This window comes from Elephas maximus, chromosome 9 (genome assembly GCF_024166365.1).
Source record: "Elephas maximus indicus isolate mEleMax1 chromosome 9, mEleMax1 primary haplotype, whole genome shotgun sequence".
Lineage (NCBI taxonomy): Eukaryota > Metazoa > Chordata > Mammalia > Proboscidea > Elephantidae > Elephas > Elephas maximus.
The window spans coordinates 7,922,774-7,944,119 of record NC_064827.1 but is presented as its reverse complement, the minus strand read 5'-3'; the positions used below and the strand labels follow the sequence as shown (position 1 = coordinate 7,944,119).

Here is a 21,346-nt window from a genome sequence, read left to right as displayed (position 1 = left end):
GCTACCTACCAGCCTCACAGTACCAGCCGGAGGGGTGGGGGGAAGGGGCGCGGGCGAGGGTGTAGCCCCTGGACGCTTCAAGACCCCGGGCTGCAAGCGCCGTGAGTGGGGAGGCGCTGGCAATAGCAACGACAGTTGCATCAGCGCTAACTGCTGCTGTCGCCGCTGCCCTGACTGCTGGTGGCTGCCGGGAGGGAACAGTGCTGACTGTAGGGAGCGCACAGCGGCGGCGGCAGGTTCCCTGGATCAGGAAATTAGGGCAGGCCCGGGGGATTGGAGGCGAGGGCGGCGCGCGAGCCAACCAGCAGCCGCCCCGGGCCCCCGTGAGCCAGCGGGCGCGCGGAGCAGCCGGGCCAGGAGCAGTCCGGGCGGCGGCGGTCACGGCCACGGCCACGGCCACTCGCGCCCGGCCACCCGCCCGCCGGCTCGCTCGCTCGCTCGCTGGCGCTCACACCCTGCAGGGCCGAGCGGACGCCGACTGCCCGCCTCCCGCCCTCCGCGGCTCCCAGCGCTCGGGCCGCGCCGGGTGGGTGCCGGGCGCCTGCTCGCTGGCTCGGCGCTCCTCCCGCACCCCCCCACGTCCCCTCCGGCCCCCCCGTCCCCTCCCGCCCCTCCCCTGCTCTGCAGCGCCTGCATTATTGCTGCCCGCAGGCCCGGCTGGCGCGGCGGCTGCAGCCGGGAGGCGGGCGGGCGGGCGGGAGGGCTGCTGGTGGGGAGGAGGTTGTGCAAGTCGGCGGGGAGGGGGTGCCCTCTTCTCCCGGCTCCCGGTCCCCCTCTAACTCCTTCCCCTCCTCCCCGCCCCGCCCCCACCTCCTTCCTCCTTCCGAAGGCTGGTAACTTGTGCCGAGCGGCGGCGGCACCATCCCAGCGGGCACTATGGGCACGTCCGCGCGCTGGGCGCTCTGGCTGCTGCTCGCGCTGAGCTGGGCGCCCCGGGGGAGCGGCGCCACCGGAGCGGGTGAGTGAGAACGTACCCCCCGCGGGCGACCCGAGGACCTTGGGGCGGCTGAGGGGCTCCTGCGCCCAACCTAGTAGAAGCGCTTCTCCGCGCTCCTCGTCTCCCAACCTCCCCCCTCCCGCAACACCCGGTGGCGCCTAGGAGCTGTCAGCGCCGCAGCTCATGAGCTTGCGAGACGTGGGATTCGGGGTATCCTAAAGCCGCACCTCAACTCGTCCGCATTCCTTCCACCCCCTCCCCAAAGTCGCGGCTTGGCCTCATTCTTCACCCACCCGGCAGGGGCTGGGGATGTGGCTCCGCAGCCCTTGGAACAATGGTCCTGCCTCCTTTGCCGCGCGGAGTGTTAGAAAGGAGGCAGAGGGCCAGGCCAAGACGGTGTCGGCACCCGGGCAAGCTCCTCGGTCTCAGGGATGGTGCGAGCGAGTGGTGGGCGAGGGTAGGTGACATCAGGGACGCAGGGCGCCGGAGCCAACCGGGGCCAGGGTGTCCCCGCCGCCGTGAGTAGGCGCGCGTTCCGTGGGCACCCGCCGGGAGCATTGCGTAGCCGGCGCACCGGGCCTGCGCTCCCCCCGGTGCCGGGCCCCTTCCCGGGTGCTGGTTAGGGGAGGAAAGAGGCTTTAAATAGGACTTCCCTTGGGGACGACTGCCTTCCCTCCCCACCCTTCTGGCGGCTTTTGGAACCCCCACCCCACACTCCGGGGTCTCGGGGCTTGCTGAGTGGGGGAGGGGCAGTGGGGACGAGGACACAATCAGGTTAGTTACTGATCCTCCTGCAGTGAGGTTTCCTGGAGAGGAATTGAGCCTTAGTCTAGTGACTGTGGTTAGCCTTCATTCTAAACAATAGATCAGAGGAGGAGCGCGGGCTGGGAGCGCTGAGGGGTGGCTGTGGCTTGTTGAGGGTGGGGGGACCACCGTGGAGTCCCCAGGGCTCTGCCGCACTGGGCCTGAAGGCCCTGTCTTCAACCACTCTCAGACCACTTTGGGGCTGCAACAACTTTCCTGGGCAGGTGACAGGAAACGCTGCTCTAAGGGGGTGCGGTCAGAATCCTGGTGGGTCCCTGAAGTGGTCATGGCATCAACAGGCTGGCTTGGCAGCTCTAGGGAATTGGGGCAGAAAGCTGCCTTGGCCCTAAGCACCTTCTCGGGTCCCTGATGGCTTAGGGGGCCCGCCTGCCTACAGTCACGTGCGTCTTCTGAGAAGGAGAGCAAACCTAAAAGTCTGTGTTCAGGCCGTGTCTGAGTACTTGGGGTTAAGTCTCGAGCTGCACCCCTGCCCCCTGGTCTCCACAGTCCCCAGCGAACGTGCTAAGCTGGGACCGGCTCTTCTGTCCCCTGCGATTGGCCGGCCGCCCGATCACGTTTGGGTTGGTCACATGGCTTCGCGGGCTCCTAACTTTGCAGCGTGAGAAGCGTTATCTTTAAGGGAAACGTGAGAGACCTGGCCGCGCCAACTGACGGTGCTCTGAAACGCTCTCCCTGCTCAGACTTCTCCGGAGCGGCCAACAGGCAGTGAAGAGGGTCCTTGATGTGTAATAAACCTGAGAGACTAGCAAAGCCCTGCTTCCTAGCGTTTGCAGACCCCACCACTAATCATTAATGGACAGCAAAACCAGCTTAACTAAACAACTTCTCGAGGGACAGTGCTGTGTCTTGCTTTACACTTTTCAGTACCATGTCAAAACTCTAAGGTGTGCCAGAAATGCCTCATAAGTGGCCACAGAGTTGGGAGGAAAGATTCATTTTTCCTGCATGCCCCTTCATAGTCTTTGAATTTAGCATGCAACCCTTTAGGTTAGAGTTTCACTTTTCCCTGTAGGTTGCTAAAAATACAGCTAACTGTTCAAAGAGTTAGTTGGAGCCATATGTATTCCTAGTATTTGTGTAAGTAAGGGTCCCTTTACTCCTTTTTGTCACCTGGAAAATATGTGGCATGCCATGAACACTGGGAGAGGGAAACCCACTCAAGACTTCAGTTTTTCCAAGGAAGGCAGGCAGGCACATCCTTTCTGAACTGGAGGGAGTTTGGGGTTGGCCAAGCAGGTATCGACCCTAAGCCAACCCAGACTGACCCTGTTTTAAGTTCATAGTCCCAAGGCATATGGACTGACTTCCTGGCCCAGGTCTTCTACACTTAGCTCTTTTTTTCACAGTACCACTCCCAACACCCACATGCTCATGGTACTGGTTTAAAATACTCCAGGACAAGGGCAAGGGTACCCTAAGACTCTGGCAAGAAACCTAAGTCAAACTACTAAGAGAAGGTCAAATTCAGTGGTATACTGTGCTTGATAGCAAAACACAGAGGGGTTCTAGAACATTTCCTCCAGCCAACGAAGTCAAAGTTAGGATCTAGGGTAACGTATGTTCTTTAAGGCCAGAGTCTAGAAGCACAGTTTTGTGGGAGCTATTCATATATGGCTCTTGTTGTTAGTTGCTATAAAAATGGCATGGGGGGCATTGGAGGTCCTCCTCAAACTTCAGGAGGGAGAGAGAATCGCCATCAGCCCGAGATTAATCCCAGTGTCGCAGAGGTCAAACATACCTCCACCATCCAATCTTTTTACCAATTCTGACGCCAGCCATCCCTGCCACGGCACTCTACTTCTCTGCTGGGTTGGATTATTTCATTTGGCCGCACAGAACTCATAGACCATACTCACAATGATGGGGTTTATTAGGGAAGTAACAGGTTATAATTCAGGATCAGGAACAACTCAGGATTCAGTCCTTAGGTCAAGAAAGATCCTCAGCCATGCCCCCAGGCAGGCCTCTCCCTGGCCCTTGGTCCCTTGGCCTGGCCTCTGCTTGCCCAGGCAAGTGTTACAAAGCTCTTTAGCTCTACCAATAAGTGCCTGGAGGCACCCCACTCTGCCAGCAAGCCTCCTGCCTGAAGGCACTCAGCTTTCTCTCTCCATGGGTGGGAAGCCCGCTGCATCGTCTCCTAATGGTCTCCTGGTTCTGCTGCTACCAGTTCTCTGCTGCACTTGCTGCTCCTTCTCACCGTCTTGTGCTGTCTCTGTTGTTACAGCTCTCTGTCTCCTGGGCCTAGGAGATTCTCAGCACAGGAACCCCGGGTCCAAAGGACACTCTCTTCTCCCTTCTCTTCTTCTTGGTGGTAGTGAGGTCCCCCTCTACTCTGGGATTGACTTTCTTTTAAGCCTAGCAGGATGGAAAAACTGATCAATCCTCTTGTTAGGGTTCCATACACCTTATTTGCATGGCCCAACCCCCCACAGGGATTCCATTCAAAGAGTGTGCATTATTAGCAAGCTGTCCAATCCCTTGGTAGGCCGTGAGCAACTTATTTGCATAGTCCCACCCAGTTGTTTGGTGGGCGTTACAAGACCATGGCAAGAAAGGCCATATAAAAGCAAGCCATCACACCACAGTTGCTGTCCCCTGATTCCAACTTATGGTGACCCCGTGGCTAGTCACCACAGGAGCTCCTCTCATCGAGAAAAGGGGGTTGGTAAAGACTGGCAGTAGTTACAGACCCGGAGAGGTGGGGAAGGAGAAAAGGGCAGGTGTGACGATGATAGTGGTCCTCGTGTAGGTCAGGGAATAAGCATACGAGCAGAGCCTCTACACCAGGATCACCAGCCAAGTCCTTGATGGCAGTGACAGCTTCTTGAAGTCATGAGCAGATTTGTTCTCCAGACTGGCCTCTTGCCCACTTCATGTGGCATTTAGCTTAAATGTCTGTCCTGTGTCACTTTGACTCTTTGTTTTTATTGCTTGAGTCCTCGGATACCTAAAACATGCTGAAAGGCCAAGTCCAGCAGAACTGACCAGCGTTGCCACTTAAATACTGTAAACAAACTACATTGCCAGCAAGGGTAACTCTGGCTGACCCCAGCAACAACAGAAGCAGGAGGCCTGACTGAAGTTTTTCTGCCCTTTATAAATTAAGGAACCCTCGACGTGATTTCACTTGAGTAGGTTCATTACAGTTGTGACGTTGTTAGTTGCCGTTGGGTCGGCTCGGACTCATCGCGACCTCAGGTATAACAGAAGGAAGTGTTGCCTGGTCTCGCGCCATCTTCACGATCCTTGGTATGTTTGAGTCTGTTGTCGTGGCTGTTCTATCAATCCACTGCACCGAGGGTTTCCCTCGTTTTTGTTGGCCCTCTTCTTTATCAACCATGATGTCCTTTTCTAGTGATTGGTCTTTCCTGATGACGTGTCCTAAGTAAGCAAGTCAAAGTCTCACCATCCTTACTTGTAAGTAGCATTCTGGTTTTATTTCTTCTAAGACTTACTTGTTTGTTCTTCAGGCAGTCCACGGTATATTCGATATTCTTTCCCAATGCCACAGTTCAAATGTATCTGTTCCCCTTCTGTCTTCCCTTTTCGTTGGCCAGCTCTGTTGTTAGTTGCCTTCAAGTCGATTATGACTCATGATGACCCAATTGTACAGACTACACTTACTCCACAGGGTTTTCAAAGCTGTGACCTTTTAGAAGAAGATCACCAGTCTTATCTTCTGAGGTGCCTCTGGGTGGGTTCGAACTGCCAATCTTTCAGCTAGTAGTTGAGCTCTAGAGGACGTGGAAAATAGTTACAACCCTTCTGTTCCAAGAGGGACATCTAACTGATTAGCCCTAATGAGAAGTCCTAGACTAGAACATTGCCTCAAGATTGAGGAAACAGATCGTTCTTAGCTATACGGCTGTGGATTTTGATCCAAAGACCAAAGACTCAGAGCACGGAAGTGTAAATAGCTCATATTAAATATCTAGACTGTTCACTGTATGTCACAGAGCTTGAGTAAAGTCTTTTCAAAAGAGGGAAGAGTGATCAAGGCTAGGCAGTCAGCTGCTGTGGCTTGAAGTCATAACCACGTAACCACATTTCCTTTGGATACTGACTGTTCCTTGGAAAACCACTGTCACATTCTAGCCTATAAGAAATTAAATGCCTGAAAGTCCTGTGATAAGGTGTGCAATGTACCTGCCTTAGGAGAATTTCTTATGGTAGGCTAGTAGAGCTGCCCTGCAGATGGTTAGTTAATAGGCTCAAAATTGCCTAGTTTTTTCCCTTCTAAGGGCAGTTCAAATCCGCTAGGCGCTCCTTGGAAACTCTATGGGTCAGTTCTAGTCTGTCATATAGGGTCGCTATGAGTCGGAATCAACTCGACGGCAGTGGGTTTAAGTTAAGTAAATCTCGAGAGTACCTGGACCCCAGAATGAGAAACTACTTTCAAGGCAGGGTCCCAAAATACCTCCTACGGAGGTGATGGATGGGATGTACCTGCTAGAAAGGTGTATAAGTGGTCCAGAGACAATTTTCGTCCCCTGGCCAGAGTTTTTTGGCTGGGAAACGTGAGAACTGAGAGTTTTCCTGAGGGCTTAAAAGCAGAATGTGACTCTGCTTTGGGAGAATCTGGCTTTGTACGTAAAAATCGCCTCCATTTCACTCTCTGCATTTTTCAGTCTGAATCAATATCTTTCTGCAAGCTCTTTTGGCTTCCACTAGACTGCTTTTGTTAGCTGTCAAGTCGTCTCTCAACTCACGATGACCACATGCACGACAGAATCGAACAGTCGTGACCCACAGGGTTTTTACCGGCTGATTTTTGGAAGTGGATCACCATGCCTGTCTTCCTAGCCCACCTTAGTCCCGTAGGGAACTTAGACTCGATTGTAGAGACAGTGGGAAGTCAGGAAGTGATGCCCTCCTTGGCGCTCCTGACCGTTTTGTTATTGCCATCAAGTCAGCCCCGACTCATGGCAACCCCATGCGCAGTATAACGAATCACTGCCCAGCCCCGTGCCATCCTCACAATGGGTTGCAGATCAGATGGTGTTCCATCATGGCTCATAGCATTGTCACTGGCTGATTTCAGAAGTAGGTCACCAGGCCTTTCTTCCTAGTCTGTTTTCGTCTGGAAGCTCCACAGAAGCCTGTTCAGCATCACAGCAACACACAAGCCTCCACGGACAGACGGGTGGTGGTTGTGCGTAAGGGGCGTTGGCTGGGAATTGAACTCAGCTCTCTCTCCACATGGAAAGTGAGAATTCTACCATGAACCAGCACTGCTCTCCTTTCAACTCTAACACCGTTAGTATCACCTCTCTAGGCACACTAACCACGCCGCAGGAACAAAATAAGGTGTCCGGTCATAAGGTGACATCTCCCAGGAAAGCCGGGGCCTGCTAGTTATTTTGAGCCACTAACAAGAAAATGCTAGGTGCTGCGAGAGTTACTAGTCCAGAGATTCTGCTTAAAAGGAAGTGATGTTTGCTTAGTGAACCTTTACCTACTTGCAGTCTTACAGATGCTATGTGGGCCGGGAAAGGTATGCATGACTCGTAGTTAAGAGAGAACATTGGAGGGCAAAGCTAAGATGAGAGCAGTGACCAAAGTGGCTGATGGCATCACCACCTTGGGGTATCTGGGTTGGCCCTGCTGGCCAGTGGCCTTTATGTGTCCACCCTTACAGTGATCTGAGCTGGTAGTGGCAAGGGGCTTGCAGTTTACCAAAGAAGGGAGAGGATAAAAATCTTGGTGATCACATTTGCAAGGCATCTCATATGTTATAACTTAATAAACCAACCCAAACCAAACCCGCTGCTGTGGAATCAGCTCTGACTCATGGCAACCCCACAGATTACAGAGTAGAACTGAGCTCCATAGGGTTTTCTTGGCCTTATTCTTTACAGCGGATTGCCAGGCCTTTCTTCCATGGTGCTGCTAGGTGGATTCAAATCGCCAACCTTTATGTTAGTAGTTTACGCCACCCCAGGGAGTTTCCTAAAGTCTCCAAGAACTTAGGCTTTCATCTGACAGAACCAGGAGCTACACCAGCTCTACAGATGATCTTGCAAAATAACAAGATTCCAGTGACAGCGCGTTGCTGCCAACTTTGCCACAAGGATATTAAAACGTGTCAGAAGTAAAATCCAGGTCTGAGAGATCACATTTCTAACCTCACCCATTGTTGTTGTCTTGTTAGGTGCTGTCGAGTCGATTTTCAACCCACAGCCACCCCATGTGACAGAATAGAACTGGCCCATAAGATTTCCTAGGCTCTAATCTTACAGGGGAGCCCTGGTGGCTCAGCGGTTAAGAGCTCAGCTGCCAGCCAAAAGGTCAGCAGTTCGAATCCACCAATTGCTCCTTGGAAACATGGGGCAGCTCTCCTCTGTCATATAGGGTCACTCCGAGTGGGAATCCACTTGACAGCATCAGGTTGGGTTTGGCTTTTTACTCATTACAGGAGCAGATTACCAGGTTTTTCTCCCACAGAGTGGCTGGTGGGTTCAAACCACCAATCTTTCTGTTAACAGCTGAGTGCTAACCAGTAGCGCCACCAGGGCTCCTACCTTACCCGCTAGCGTCTGCTAACTTTCCTGCGTGCCAGAACCTCTTCTTGACAGGGAAGAAAGCCCAGCACAGCCACACCGCCACACTCCTTCTGACAGACAGGCGTGTGAAAGTGCACTGCTTTCAAATGACAAAGTGCCCCAAAGATGAGGTGGCAGCACTCAACAAGGCAAAGGGAAATGTCCTTTATAAACCTAGAGTCTTTCAAAGTATTCTAGCTCGTGACACAGCTGGTCACACTTGGTTTCAAGTTCAGTAAAGCTGGGAAGAATGCTTTGAGAAAAGTCTATAGTTCAGACCTGCTTTGTTAGTGAACTAATAAATCAATGGGTGCTTCCGGGAATACTAACTAGCGCCTAGGGAATCTTTATATGCCAGGCGCCAGGCCCTGAGTTTCAGAGATAAGTTCCAGCCCTTTCCTAGAGGTGGGAGCAGATAGGTAAGCACAACGCGGTACCTGCCGGCTGTGTAGCAGGCCTGAGGTTACAGGGACACAGCCAGACAACACCTAGTTCTGCCGAGAAAGGAAGGATTCGAAGGCCTCATTTGAGAAATGACATCTGAGCCCACTCCTGGTGGGTAAGTGAGCAGGGGTAACGGAGCCAAACCAAAACAGGAGGGGGAGAGGGAAGTGAATGGGGCCCTTGGGGTTGTTAGCTCAGCGGGTACAGCCTGAGCATATGGTGAGTGGTGACTCATTGGGAAAACACTGAGAAAACACTTAGACTCAATCCTAGACACAGTGAGAAGCCAGGAAGTGAGGCCCGCCTTGGCATACCTGGCCGTTCTGTTGTTAGCTGCCATCGAGTCAGCCCCAACTGCTGGCAACCCCGTATACAATGGAAAGAAACGATGCCCATCCTCATGGTGGCTTAGAGATCAGACAATGTTCCGTTGTGCTCCTTAGAGTTTTCGTTGGCTGGTTTCCAGAAGCAGATTGCCAGGCCTTTCTTCCTAGTCTGTCTTGGTCTGGAAGCTCTGCTGAAACCTATTTAGCATCCTGGCAACACACAAGCCTGCACTGACAGACGGGAGGTGGCTGCGCACGAGGGGCATTGACTCGAACTTGAACCTGAGTCTCCCGCATGGAAGGAGAGAATTCTACCGTGAATCACCAGTGGATTGTGTGGCCCTTCTGGGCGACTTGAATCCCCGCCTCAACTAGGATAGAGAAAGCAGCAGACTGGAACGGGAAGAGCAGGAAACTCAAATTTAGATCAGGTGAAAATGAGGGCTTGGACGCTGCCGAGGCTTGATGACAGAATGTCAAGGAGGGTCTGGGCTCGTTAGTAGACTTCTGATTTAGAGTAAGTGATGGGCCAGTCAAAGACGGGGCACCCGGGGAGGGCACAGTAGGTGTGAGAAGAAACCACCTACTGCGCGGTGGTAGCAGGTGTCCAAATACAGTGTACCTTCCGAATGGGCACAAAAGAAGCGCTGAGTGGTGCAAACAGTGAAGCACTTGGCTGCTAACCAAAAGGTTGGTGGTTCAAACCCACATAGCGGCTCTGAGGGAGAAAGACCTGGCAATCTGAACCCTAAAGATTAGAGCCTAGAAGACCCTGTGGGTCAGCTCTACTATGTCCTGTAGGGTTGCTATGAGTGGAACCGACTCAATGGCACGCAACTACGACAATACTGACTCCAAGGCCTCACTTGTGTCCATTCAGTCATCAAACGGCTTAGTAGGATATATTCCAACCCAGAAAATGAAATTACTGGCTTCCTTGTGGGTAGAAACCTTAGTGCAGTGGTTCTCAAAGTCTGGGACCAGCAGCCTCTACATCATCTGGGAGTTCATTAGAAATGCAAATTCGAGCCCCACCCTGTGGTTGCCATTCATTGCTCTTAGGTCAGCTGACTCATGCCGGACAACAGAACGAAACATTGCTGGTCCTGCGCCGTCTTCAGGATCACCGGTATACTCGAATCCATTGTTGCGGCCACTGTGTGTTTTGAATGTCTTCCAACCTAGAGGGCTCGTCTTCCAGCTTCGTACTGGACAATGTTCTGTTGTGACCTTTACGGTTTTCATGGGCTAATTTTTGGATTTAGATTGCCAGGCCTTTCTTCTAGTCTGTCTTGGTCTGGAAGCTCTGCTCGGTTTACCGTGGGTGACCCTGCTGGGGTGTTTGAAATATAGGTGACACAGCTTGCAGCGTCACAGCAACACGCAAGCCCCGAGTACCAAAGTGACAGATGGGTGGTGGGGGCCCCACTCTATCCCCCCTGAATCAGAAACTCGGGGGGCGGGGGCAGCCTCCTGTGTTTGAACAAACCCTCCAGGTGACATGAAGCATGCTAAAGTTTGAGAACCACAGACTCTACTTACCACCCCGAGAAGCTAGTCACTTCCAGCGGTAGAGGGCCTTTGCCCAGACTTATTGGGACACCAGTGTGCCCTAGCCAAGAAAACAAACTGTAGTTCTTGCAAGAAAATACCTGCTGAGAAAATCCTAACAGTTTTTTTTTTAACTGCAGTGGGGGAGGAGAGGGCTCCATCACAACTGTATACTGTATTAGAACAGTGTCATCTTGGCAAGTGAAGCTACTCAATTCTGGATTCGTTTAAACTGGCTCTACTACCTAAGTTACAACAAGTCAGCGGAATATCATAGAAGAACGCAGTGCTGAGTCAGGTGCTCTGCTTTGCGTGTATGCTCAGTGGCACTAAATCTGGAGCCAGACTGACTGGATTCAAATCCTAAGTTTTACCCAGGATGAGCTTAGGCAAGTTCCTTCGCTTTTCCAAACAGATTTTCTGATCTGTAAAAGGGGTTCATAGTGTTTAGCATGACAATTAAATGGGGTAGGAGACATGAAGTCTTAGAACAGTGCTGGGCCAGCAGCAACCATTCGTTTACTCTGCGTGATTCTTACAGTCACCTCAAAAACCAAACCAGTTGCCACAGAGTCGATTCCAACTCACGGCGACCCCATGTGTGTGAGAGTAGAGCTGTGCTCCATGGGGTTGTCAATGGCTGTGACCTTCCCGAAGTAGATTGCCCGGGCTTTCTTCCAACGCACCTCTGAGTGGACTTGAGCTGCCAACCATCTGGTAAGCAGTCAAGCATTTAATTGATTGCACCACCCAGGGACTTCAAAGACCACCTCGATCAGATGTAAATGGAAAAATTGCTTAATCGATATGCAAAATATCTTATTTCAGCAAATCAGAAGGATTAATTCAAGTGTTTGACAGTTTTTCGTCCGCCCCACACCCGGCTCTTACAATGCCTAAAGGGCTGACCTTAAAACAAGAACACAGCCTTATAGCTTGGCAGCTTGGCCTTCCTCCTTCTCTCTGTTGCAGTGTTTTGCCTCCTGCTAATCTTCTCTGCAGGAAAACTTGGTTGACTTGGAAATCTGCTTGTCCTAAAATGAGTTTTAACCTATGAATAGAAAGATCGGCATTCAAGTGGCAAGCAGTCCAAGTGATCTGGACTAAAAATAAATGCCCTTGGCAGTCCCAGAAGTGCCAAAACAAATGGACTGGAGAAATTCCAGTAGATAATGACACCTGTATGCTCCAGCACTGAGGACGGGTGGGGGAGAAGTGGGCACCGGGCCCCGGAAGCCACGGCAGCGGGCAGCATGAGCACCCCAGTGCAGGCGGAGAGATGCGTCTCAGTTGGGTACCTGGAAACATGTTAAGCCAGTTGCCATTGGTCGACTCCGACTCGTGGTGACCCCTGTGCGTCAGAGCGGAACTGTGCTCCACAGAGTTTTCTAAAGCAGATCACCAGGCCTTTGTTCTGAGGCACCTCTGGGTAGACTCAAACCTCCAACCTTTCATTTAGTAGCCGAGCGTGTTAACAGTTTGTGTCACCCCCATATTATCTGGGTTCCAGGTATGCAAGTAGGCGAGTTTCTGGCAAGGTGCTGGTCAGAGCCCGGTTTGAAGGCCTGGCATTTCCCAGAGGATCTATGTAGTTTCTTACCGAAGCTTACATACATATTAAGGTCCCTGGGTGGCGCAAATGGTTAAGCGCTCTGCTACTAACCTAAAGGTTAGCGGTTCTAACCCATTCAGCATTACTGCTTCCGTAAAGACCACAGCCCCATAAAAACCACGTGGGGCAATTCTGTGCTGTCACACAGGGTCGCTATGAGTCGGGGGCTGACTCTGAACACCTAATCAGTAAAAAGCTGCCTCGGTTTTTATGCACGTGCTATTCTCCCATGTTAACTCTCCTAGGGAGAGTTAGTCAGCAGCAGGCTGCCTTCTGTGTGCAGTACAAGCTCAGAGCTCCTAGAGCCAGTGAACTGCCAACACGTCTGGGTAGCAACGTTCGCTATTTAGGTAAGCCGGGCTCCGGGAACATGGCGTCTTGTAAGACTGTTCTTACAGTCTAACGCCATCTATGTAAGTGACGGTATGAGCAAGTAACTCATACACACTCCTGGGCATTCATGACAAGTTTAAACACTCACATAAGGGAATAGGTACAAGTGACTTCCAACCCCTCACCGAAAAGGATAAAACTCAAAAACAAAAAACCAAACCCGTTGCCATTGAGTCGATTCCAACTCACAGCAACCCTATAGGACAGAGTAAAACTGCCCCATAGGGTTTCCAAGGAGTAGCTGGTGGATTTGAACTGCCGACCTTTTGGTTAGTCGTCTGAGCTCTTAACCACCAAAAAAGGTAGTGGTGTTCGTTCTGAGTATTAGAGCTAGGAGGAAACCCCGATCTCCTCCAACAGTGTGATTTCATTTCTTTGTGTTTCTAATTTCGCCTTGCTGTTGGTGAGGACATATACACACAGCAAAACCCACACCAACTCAACGGTTTCCGCATGTGCAATTCAGTGGCATTGATTACAGTCTTCAGGTTCGGCGGCAGCGGAATTCCTTAAAGCAGGAGTACTTTTCTCTAAGTCCTGTGCAGCTCTCCAGTAATCAAAACAAAGCTTTTGGCATTGAAACAGAGGTGGAAGGTCTAGGGTCTTTTCCTCCACTTCCCCCATCCCCTTTGGCCCCAAGGCATTCCTCTGAAACCCTGTGGCTTTGAGGAACCCTCTAGTAAGCATACGTACTCCAACCTTTCACCTTTCTGAGTACATAGACCCTGGAATATAGAGTACCTAGCGCTTCTACTTCCAGGGTTTTTTTTTTCTTTGAGACATCCTTGGCTTTAGCTAGTCCCCGGGTGGTGCAGCCGGTTAACACGCTAGGATGCTAACTGAAAGACTGGATGGAGGTTCGAGTCCACCCAGAGGCACTTTGGAAGAAAGGCCTGGTGATCTGCTTTTGAAAAATCTGCCATTGAAAGCCCAGTGGAGTGCAGTTCTACTCTCATACATTGGATCGCCATGAGTCAGAGTTGGCTCGACAGCCACTGGTGGTCTTGCTTTAGCTTAGCCTAAGACGTAAAAGCAGCTCAGGTGGAGATGCTTCCAAGCTCCCCTTGCTCGTTTCATGAAAGTGTAATACTGAGCTTGAGGCTTATCTTTCATGGATGGAAATAGGCCACAGGTCCACGGTCCCGTAATCCCCGAAGTCCTGGAAACCCAAAGCTTCTTAACCCCTTTGGTGCCTTTGATTCTCGTGGAGCTGTAAGGCAGCCCTCCCAGCTGAGCAGCAGAGGTGGATAGGCAGAATCTTTGGCATCTTGGATGGGAAGCCCCCAGTGCCCCAGTCTGGCAGCTCAGGTCTCAGCACCGACTTGTGTCTGGGCTTCCACTGCCCTCGCTGTGCGATGCAGGTATTGAGCAGAACTAGCAGCACTTCCTGCCCAGTAGCAGTCTTGCAAAATGAAGTGCTTAGGAAGCTAAGAAACTAAGCAGATGCCTGTAGAGCTGAAGGTCTTCATTTGCCTCTCTTTGAAGGATCCTTCATAAACCTTGGAGTCCCTAGTTGGTGCAAACAGTTAACGCATTCGGCTGCTCACTGAAAAGTTGGAGGTTCAAGTCCACCAAGAGGTGCCTTGGAAGAAGGACCTGGTGACTATTTCCAAAAAATCAGCCATTGAAAACTCTATGGAGCACAGTCCCACTCTGACTCACACGAAGTCTGTGTAAGTCGGAGTCAACTGCACGGCAACTGGTTTTACTAATTCATAAAGCCAGCGGGGCTCGCCCGCCGCCACCCAAGCCCGCTCCTCTTTTAAAACAAGCAGGACATTTAGGTGCAGACCCTAAGCCTCCCTCGGGTTCCTCCTGCCCAATGGCATCTGCTGGGCGCCGTGGTAAAGGCCGGCTTTACGACAGCCAGGATGCCTTTCCCAGATTCCTCCTGCCCAATGGCATCTGCTGGGTGCCATGGTCAAGGCCGGCTTTACGACAGCCAGGCCGAAACTTAGGTGAAGGGGAGATACCTGGGGTCCGAAAGGGTAGACATTCCGTTCCTCTTTGTGTTAGACTGCTAGAATGAACACGAAGGCACCGCTCATGTCTGTCATGAGCCCGCTCGGTGTAGACTCTTGCAGCAGAGTTGCTGGGATTTTAATATCACTTATTACCCATGACGTTGTTAGTGGGTGCTGTCGAGTTGATTTGCGACTTCTAACGACCCTATATGACAGAGTAGAACTGCCCCGATAGGGCTTTCTGGGCTGTAATCTTTATGGAAGCACATTGCTGCATTTTTCTCCTCCAGAGCTGCTGGTGAGTTCGAACCATCCACCTTTGGGTTAGCAGGCAAGCGTTTTAACCATTGCGCCATCAGGGCTCCTGATCACCACTGATAGTTTATGTGTTATAACTAAGTCCAGAGCCTCTCTTCAAGGTGTTAGTGGACTAAATACTACACTTAAGAGATTGTGTACCTGTGTTTAACCCAAACCAACTTGAGTGTCTCTGAAACCTGTAGCTTCAAAATTCATGTTTAGGGAGATCTTCCAGCTGTCTTAAGGAACCCAGGTGGCACAATGGTTAAGTGCTCAACTGCTAACCAAAAGGTTGGTGGTTTGAAACCAAGAGCCGCTCCATAGGAGAAAAACCTGGTCATCTGCCAAGAAAACCCTATGGGGCAGTTCTACTCTGTTGTATATGGTCACTATGAGTTGGAATCAGCTTGGTGGCAACAGGTTCCAGGTGTCTTACTCTGAGGGAAAATTCATCATTTAACACCTACTTTGAAGTCCCTAACCAAGTTGGACTCTCTGGTCACGTTTTGGATCATGTGGATGTCCATGTCAGTGTTTTTTGGTCTTGTTTTGACTTAACGACCTTTGGGAACTAAGACCATTAAAAAATCCAGAGTTTTCCTGACTTTGTCGTATCCAGCTGCAACCTGACTCTTCTTTCCAAGGATATTGGTGTCTATATGGCCTGACTGTGAATTACTCTTTTTTGCCTTTTTTCTATGTTCTTTTTCTACTTTTGCAAATCAAGTTCTCAGAGTAAATACTTACAAACTCCACGGTTCTCAGAAGTTGTGAGGACACAGAACTGCAGCAAAGGGCCCCCAAAACACACCGTCCCCCCCAGCACTGGGTCTATACTGAGAACACAGTGACGCTGGGAGAGAGGGAAGCCAGGGTCCTCGTATTTGGTATGTTCGTGGTGGTGCTGTCGAGCCAATTTCGACTCATAGCAACCCCGTAGGACAGGGTATAACTGCCCATAGGGTTTATGGGAGCAGATGGCCAGGTCTTTCTCCCACGAGCCGCTGGTGGGTTCAAACCGCCAATCTTTTGGTTAGCAGCCGAGCGCTTAACGGTTGTGACAGCAGGGCTTTAGCAGTATAAAAACTAGCAGGGGACGGCAGTAACCTCCACTCTCCTCTCGTTCTCCTTCTAAATTCCTATTATGTTGAATAAAGTATTTGTAGAATGAATGGATACTATGAAATGTAGGTAGGAAATGCCATGAAAACATACGGCTTTATTAGTGGTTGCCAGGTATAGGGGGGAAGGGGGAGCCATTGCTTAAGGGGCACTGAGCTTCTGTTAAGGGTGACGGAAAAATTTAGAAACGGATAGCAGCTGGCTGTACAACCCAATGAATGTAATCGATGTTGCTGAATTGTGTGTGCAAAAATGTCAAAATGGCCAATGTTATGTATATTTTTGTTATGGTTACGTGCTGTCAAGTCCATTTTGACTCGTAGTGAATCCATTGGAGTAGAACTGCCCCATAAGGGTTTCTCGGCTCTAATCTTTTCAGAAGGAAGCAGACTGCCAGGTCTTTCTCCTGCAGAACTGCCTGGCGGGTTTAAACCACCAACCTTTCAGTTAGCAGCCAAGTGCTTAACTGTTGAGATACCATTTTACCACCAAAAGGGGGAAAAAATACATACATACATATATATATATATATATATATATATGAGTCAGAAATGACAGTAACGGATATATGTATATCCGTTACTGTCATTTCTGACTCATAGCAATCCTGTAGGACAGAGTAGAACTGCCCCATAATTTCCAAGGAGCTGCTGGTGGCTCCGAACTGCCACCTTTTGGTTAACAGCCCAGCTCTTAACCACTGCGCCACCAGGGTTCCATGTATGCATATGTATATATACTGCTTTCTATCTTCGTATCTGGGCTCTAACTTGCCTCATGGCAGCAGAGTGATATAATTTTCAAAGCAACACACTCAGTACCTAAGGAGGAGCCACACCCATAGGTAAACCTGACTTGGGCCAAATCGTAATCTCCCTGAGAATGAGCCACAGAGCACAGAATGCTCCCAGACAGCAAGGAGTAGCTGATAGGAGCGGACCAGTTAGAACACTGTGTGCATAACACAAGAGTCCCAGTCTGTGCCTGGTGCCGTAGTGCGCCTTCTTAGGCCAGCATGGCACAGCTGCAGACACTGGAAAGGAGGCAGGAAATCTGCAAGCTTGCTGCTAGAAGCCCTCCCTGAGTCATCTGCATCCACCTTGTGGCTCCACTGGGCTGTTCTGTTTGGTTTTTAACACTTGTAGTATATTTGTTTTTAAGTAATCAGATTTGTGCCTGTCATCTCAAAGTCTCACCCTCCAAAGGACAGAACAGCTAATGATAGAAAATACCTGAATGTTAATTGTTACAAGCCAGGCAAAACACCAAGTGCCTGACTTACAAGTATTAGTTCTTAATTAAATTAATTAAATATCCCTACCTCAAGCATAAGAGTGCTTGGATGGTGCAAACAGTTAATGTGCCCCACTGCTAAGCAAAAGGTTGGAGGTTCGAGTCTACCCAGTGGCGCCTGGGAAAAAAGGCCTGGCAGTCTACTTCCAAAAAAAGAGCCATTGAAAATCCAGTGGAGCACAGTTCTAGTCTGACATACCCGGGGTCACCAAGACTTGGAGTCGACTTGACAGTAGCTGGCACATTAAGCAGAGGAAAGCTGAGGTTCAGAGAAACAGAATCCGGGTCTGTGGTTCTATCTCACTTTCCTTCTTTCCCACCACTACGTCAGAAATTACCTCCTTTTGCCTCTTAACTCTGCTTTTTTTCCTTGATGTGTTTTATCTTAAAGCTATTTTGTAAACATGTCTCTTTCTGATTAAACTTCAAGTTCTTAAGACCAGAAACCATGCATTAAACCTTGAAACCCTCTAAACCTTCTCCTTGCTCCCCCTTCTAAGTATCCTTTACTTTGCTTGTAATAGGAATATCATTCATGAATGAATAGCATGGAATGTGGAGAAGAAATGCTGTTAAAGGGTTAGGATTCAGCCCTATGACTACAGCCCCAGAAGTGGCTTAAACGAATGACAGAAATTAGTACAAAGACAGGTCTGAGGTGCCCTGGGTATCTGGGCAAATCAGGTTCCTTCTATCTTGGTCTGGTTCCATTGGCCAGCCACTATGCTCAGTTTTCAGGAACCAGAAAGGAATAATGGGAAGGAGAAGATGTTGCATGGAACTGTTTCTGGTTACATTCCATTAGCCAGATTTAGCCCCGTGGCTATGCCTAGCTGCAAGAGAGGCTGGTAAACCTACTCTTTAGCTAGATGGCGTGTGCCCAGCTGAAAACTCAGTTACTGTCATTCCTCCAAGACTCATCCAGCTCTGTTATCACCTGCTAAGTCTGAGACCCTCCCTCCACGAGGATCCCTGTCCATGGGTTTTGGGCAGCTCGCATCTCTAGTTTATTTGCCTTCTGTCCCTGCGTAGCTAAGTGTTCCTTTCTGATTCTAGGGAGAAAAGCCAAATGCGAACCCTCCCAGTTCCAGTGTACCAACGGTCGCTGCATCACTCTGTTGTGGAAATGTGATGGGGACGAGGACTGTGCTGACGGCAGTGACGAGAAGAACTGTGGTGAGTAGAGACTTCCGTGGCCTTATTTGCATCCTCCCTTGGACTTAGGCGTTTTATTGAAGTGCAATGGTGTTATCTTAGTTTCTACAAATGTATTGAGATTCTGAAAACAGAATTCACTCTCACCGTTGGATCCAGCAGTCATGCTCCTGCGTATCTGTTTACCCCAATGAATTGAACGCTTAGGTCCACATGGAAACCTGCTCATGGATGCTTATAGCAGTTCTCTTCACAATTGCCAAAAATGAGAAGCAGCCAAGAGGTCCTTTGGTAGATGAATGGGTAAACAAAACAACCCGTGCAATAGAGTATTATTCAGAGATAAAAAGAAATGAGCTGTCCAGCTATGAAAATACGTGGAGGAATTTTAAATACATATTGCTAAGTGAAAGGAGCTGGTCTGAGAAGGTTACATGTTGTATGATTGTGACTATACGACATTCTGGAAAAGGCAGAACTGTGGTGGTGCTGTTGTTAGGTGCCGTCGAGTTGGTTCCGACTCGTAGTGACCCTGCGCACAACAGAATGAAACACTGCCTGGTCCTGTGCCATCCTCACAGTCATTGTTATGCTCGAGCCCATTGTTGCAGCCACTGTGTCAATCCACCTCATGGAGGGTCTTCCTCTTTTCCGCTGACCCTGTACCTTGCCAAGCATGATGTCCTTCTCCAGAGACTGATCCCTCCTGACAACATGTCCAAAGTATGTAAGACACAGTCTCGCCATCCTTGCTTCTAAGGAGCATTCTGGTTGTACTTCTTCCAAGACAGATTTATTCGTTCTTCTGGCAGTCTGTGGTATATTCAATATTCTTTGCCAACACCACAGTTCAAAGGCGTCAATTCTTCTTCGATCTTCCTTATTCATTGTCCAGCTTTCACATGCATATGATGTGATTGAAAATACCATGGCTTGGGTCAGGCTCATGTTAGTCTTCAAGGTGACATCTTTGCTTTTCAACACCCTAAACATGTCCTTTGCAGCAGATTTGCCCAATGCAATGTGTGTTTTGATTTCCCGACTGCTGCTTCCATGGCTGTTGATTGTGGATCCAAGTAAAATGAAATCCTTGACAACTTCAATCTTTTCTCCGTTTATCACGATGTTACTCATTGGTCCAGTTGTGAGGATTTTTGTTTTCTTTATGTTGAGTTGCAATCCATACTGAAGACTGTGGTCTTTGATCTTCATTAGTAAGTGCTTCAGGTCCTCTTCACTTTCAGTAACCAAGGTTGTGTCATCTCCGTAATGCAGGTTGTTAATGAGTCTTCCTCCAATCCTGATGCCCCATTCTTCCTCATATAGTCCAGCTTCTCGGATTGTTTGCTCAGCATACAGATTGAATAAGCATGGTGAAAGAATACAACCCTGATGCACACCTTTCCTGACTTTAAACCAATCAGTATCCCCTTGTTCTGTCTGAACAACTGCCTCTTGATCTATGTACAGGTTCCTCACGAGCACAGTTAAGTGTTCTGGAATTCCCATTCTTCGCGACGTTATCCATAGTTTGTTATGATCTACACAGTCGAATGCCTTTGCATAGTCGATAAAACACAGGTAGTTGTTGTTGTTAGTTGCCATCAAGTCCATTCCAACTCACGCGGAGTAGAACTGCCTTATAAGGTTTCCAAGGCTGTGACCTGTTGGAAGCTGGTCGCCAGGCCTGTCTTTGGAGACGCCTCTGGGTGGGTTTGAACCAGCAACCTTTTAACTAGTAGTCGAGCACTTAGCCGCTTGCGCCACCCAGGGATGCCATGGCAGAACTGTAGCCAAAACCCATTGCTGTCAAGTCAATTCTGACTCATGGTGACCAGACAGGACAGAGTAGAACTGTCTCGTAGGGTTTCCTAGGCTGTAATCTTACCGGAGCAGATTGCCAGGTTTTTTTTCTCCCTCGAACCACCAACCTTTTGGTTAGCAGCCGAGTACTTACGCATTGCGCCGCCAGGGCTCTTCTCCTCAAGGATGGGGACAGATAGTAGAGTGACTCACGTATCCCTTCCCATTCCCGTTGAGTCCATTCTGATTCACAGCCACCCCGTGGGACAGGGTAGAACTGCCCCATAATGTTTCCAAGGCTGTAAATCTTTACAGAAACAGACTGCCACATCTTTCTCCCGTGAAGCGGCTGGTGGGTTCAAACTGCCGACCTTTTGGTTAGCAGCCGAAAGCTAAACCACTGCATCACCAGGGCCCCTGGCAGAATTCTAAAACCAAAAACCAAACCCATCGCCGTCGAGTCGATTCTGACTCATAGCGACCCTCTAGGATAGAGTAGAACTGCTCCATAGGGTTTCCAAGGAGCAGCTGGTGGATTCAAACTGCCGACCTTTTGGTTAGCAGCTGTAGCTCTTAATCACTGCACCATCAGGGCTCCAACTCTAGAGACTAAAAAGATCAGTGGCTGTCAGGACGATAGGGGAGGGAAAAGGGATGAATGGATGGAGCACAGGGCATCTTTAGGGCCGTGAAACTGTCCTGCATGATACTGTAATGGTGGATACGTGACATAATGGATTTATCAGAACCCATAGGGCTTCCTGGGCTGTAATCTTTCTGGGGGCAGGCTGCCAGGTGACCATCTTATGGGGTGGTGGGGGGGCGGGGGGACGTCCTCACCTTCTTCTTGGAATAACTCTTGACAATAAACACTGACAAAAGCACCAGACCGCAAAAACAAGAGTCCTTGTTCTGATGCCTCTGACAGTTAGGCTTAGTGTCCCCAGCAAGTATGGCCCAGCAGAGTGGACAGCACGGTCTCTTTTCTCTTAAACTAGGAAAACCTCTCTTAATAGAACAACCACAAAAAAATAATGATAAAGTGACAAACTAGTTGATATTAAAATTCAGGGCTGCTT

At 49.9% G+C, this 21,346-nt stretch overlaps 1 protein-coding gene across 5 annotated transcripts in view; it reads left to right on the top strand.

Moving 5' to 3' along the window:
- The first annotated feature begins 440 nt into the window (after positions 1-440).
- Positions 441-21,346, top strand: part of VLDLR (very low density lipoprotein receptor) — a 47,151-nt gene continuing 26,245 nt past the window's right edge. For 3 of the 5 annotated variants that reach the window (XM_049897291.1, XM_049897290.1, XM_049897289.1), the window contains exons 1-2: positions 707-958; positions 18,366-18,485. In XM_049897291.1, coding sequence (XP_049753248.1) covers positions 877-958; positions 18,366-18,485 — 202 coding nt within the window. In that variant the 5' untranslated portion in view covers positions 707-876. Of the gene's footprint in view, positions 527-706; positions 959-18,365; positions 18,486-21,346 lie in introns of those variants that run through there. The other 2 variants (XM_049897287.1, XM_049897288.1) reach the window with 2 other exon arrangements.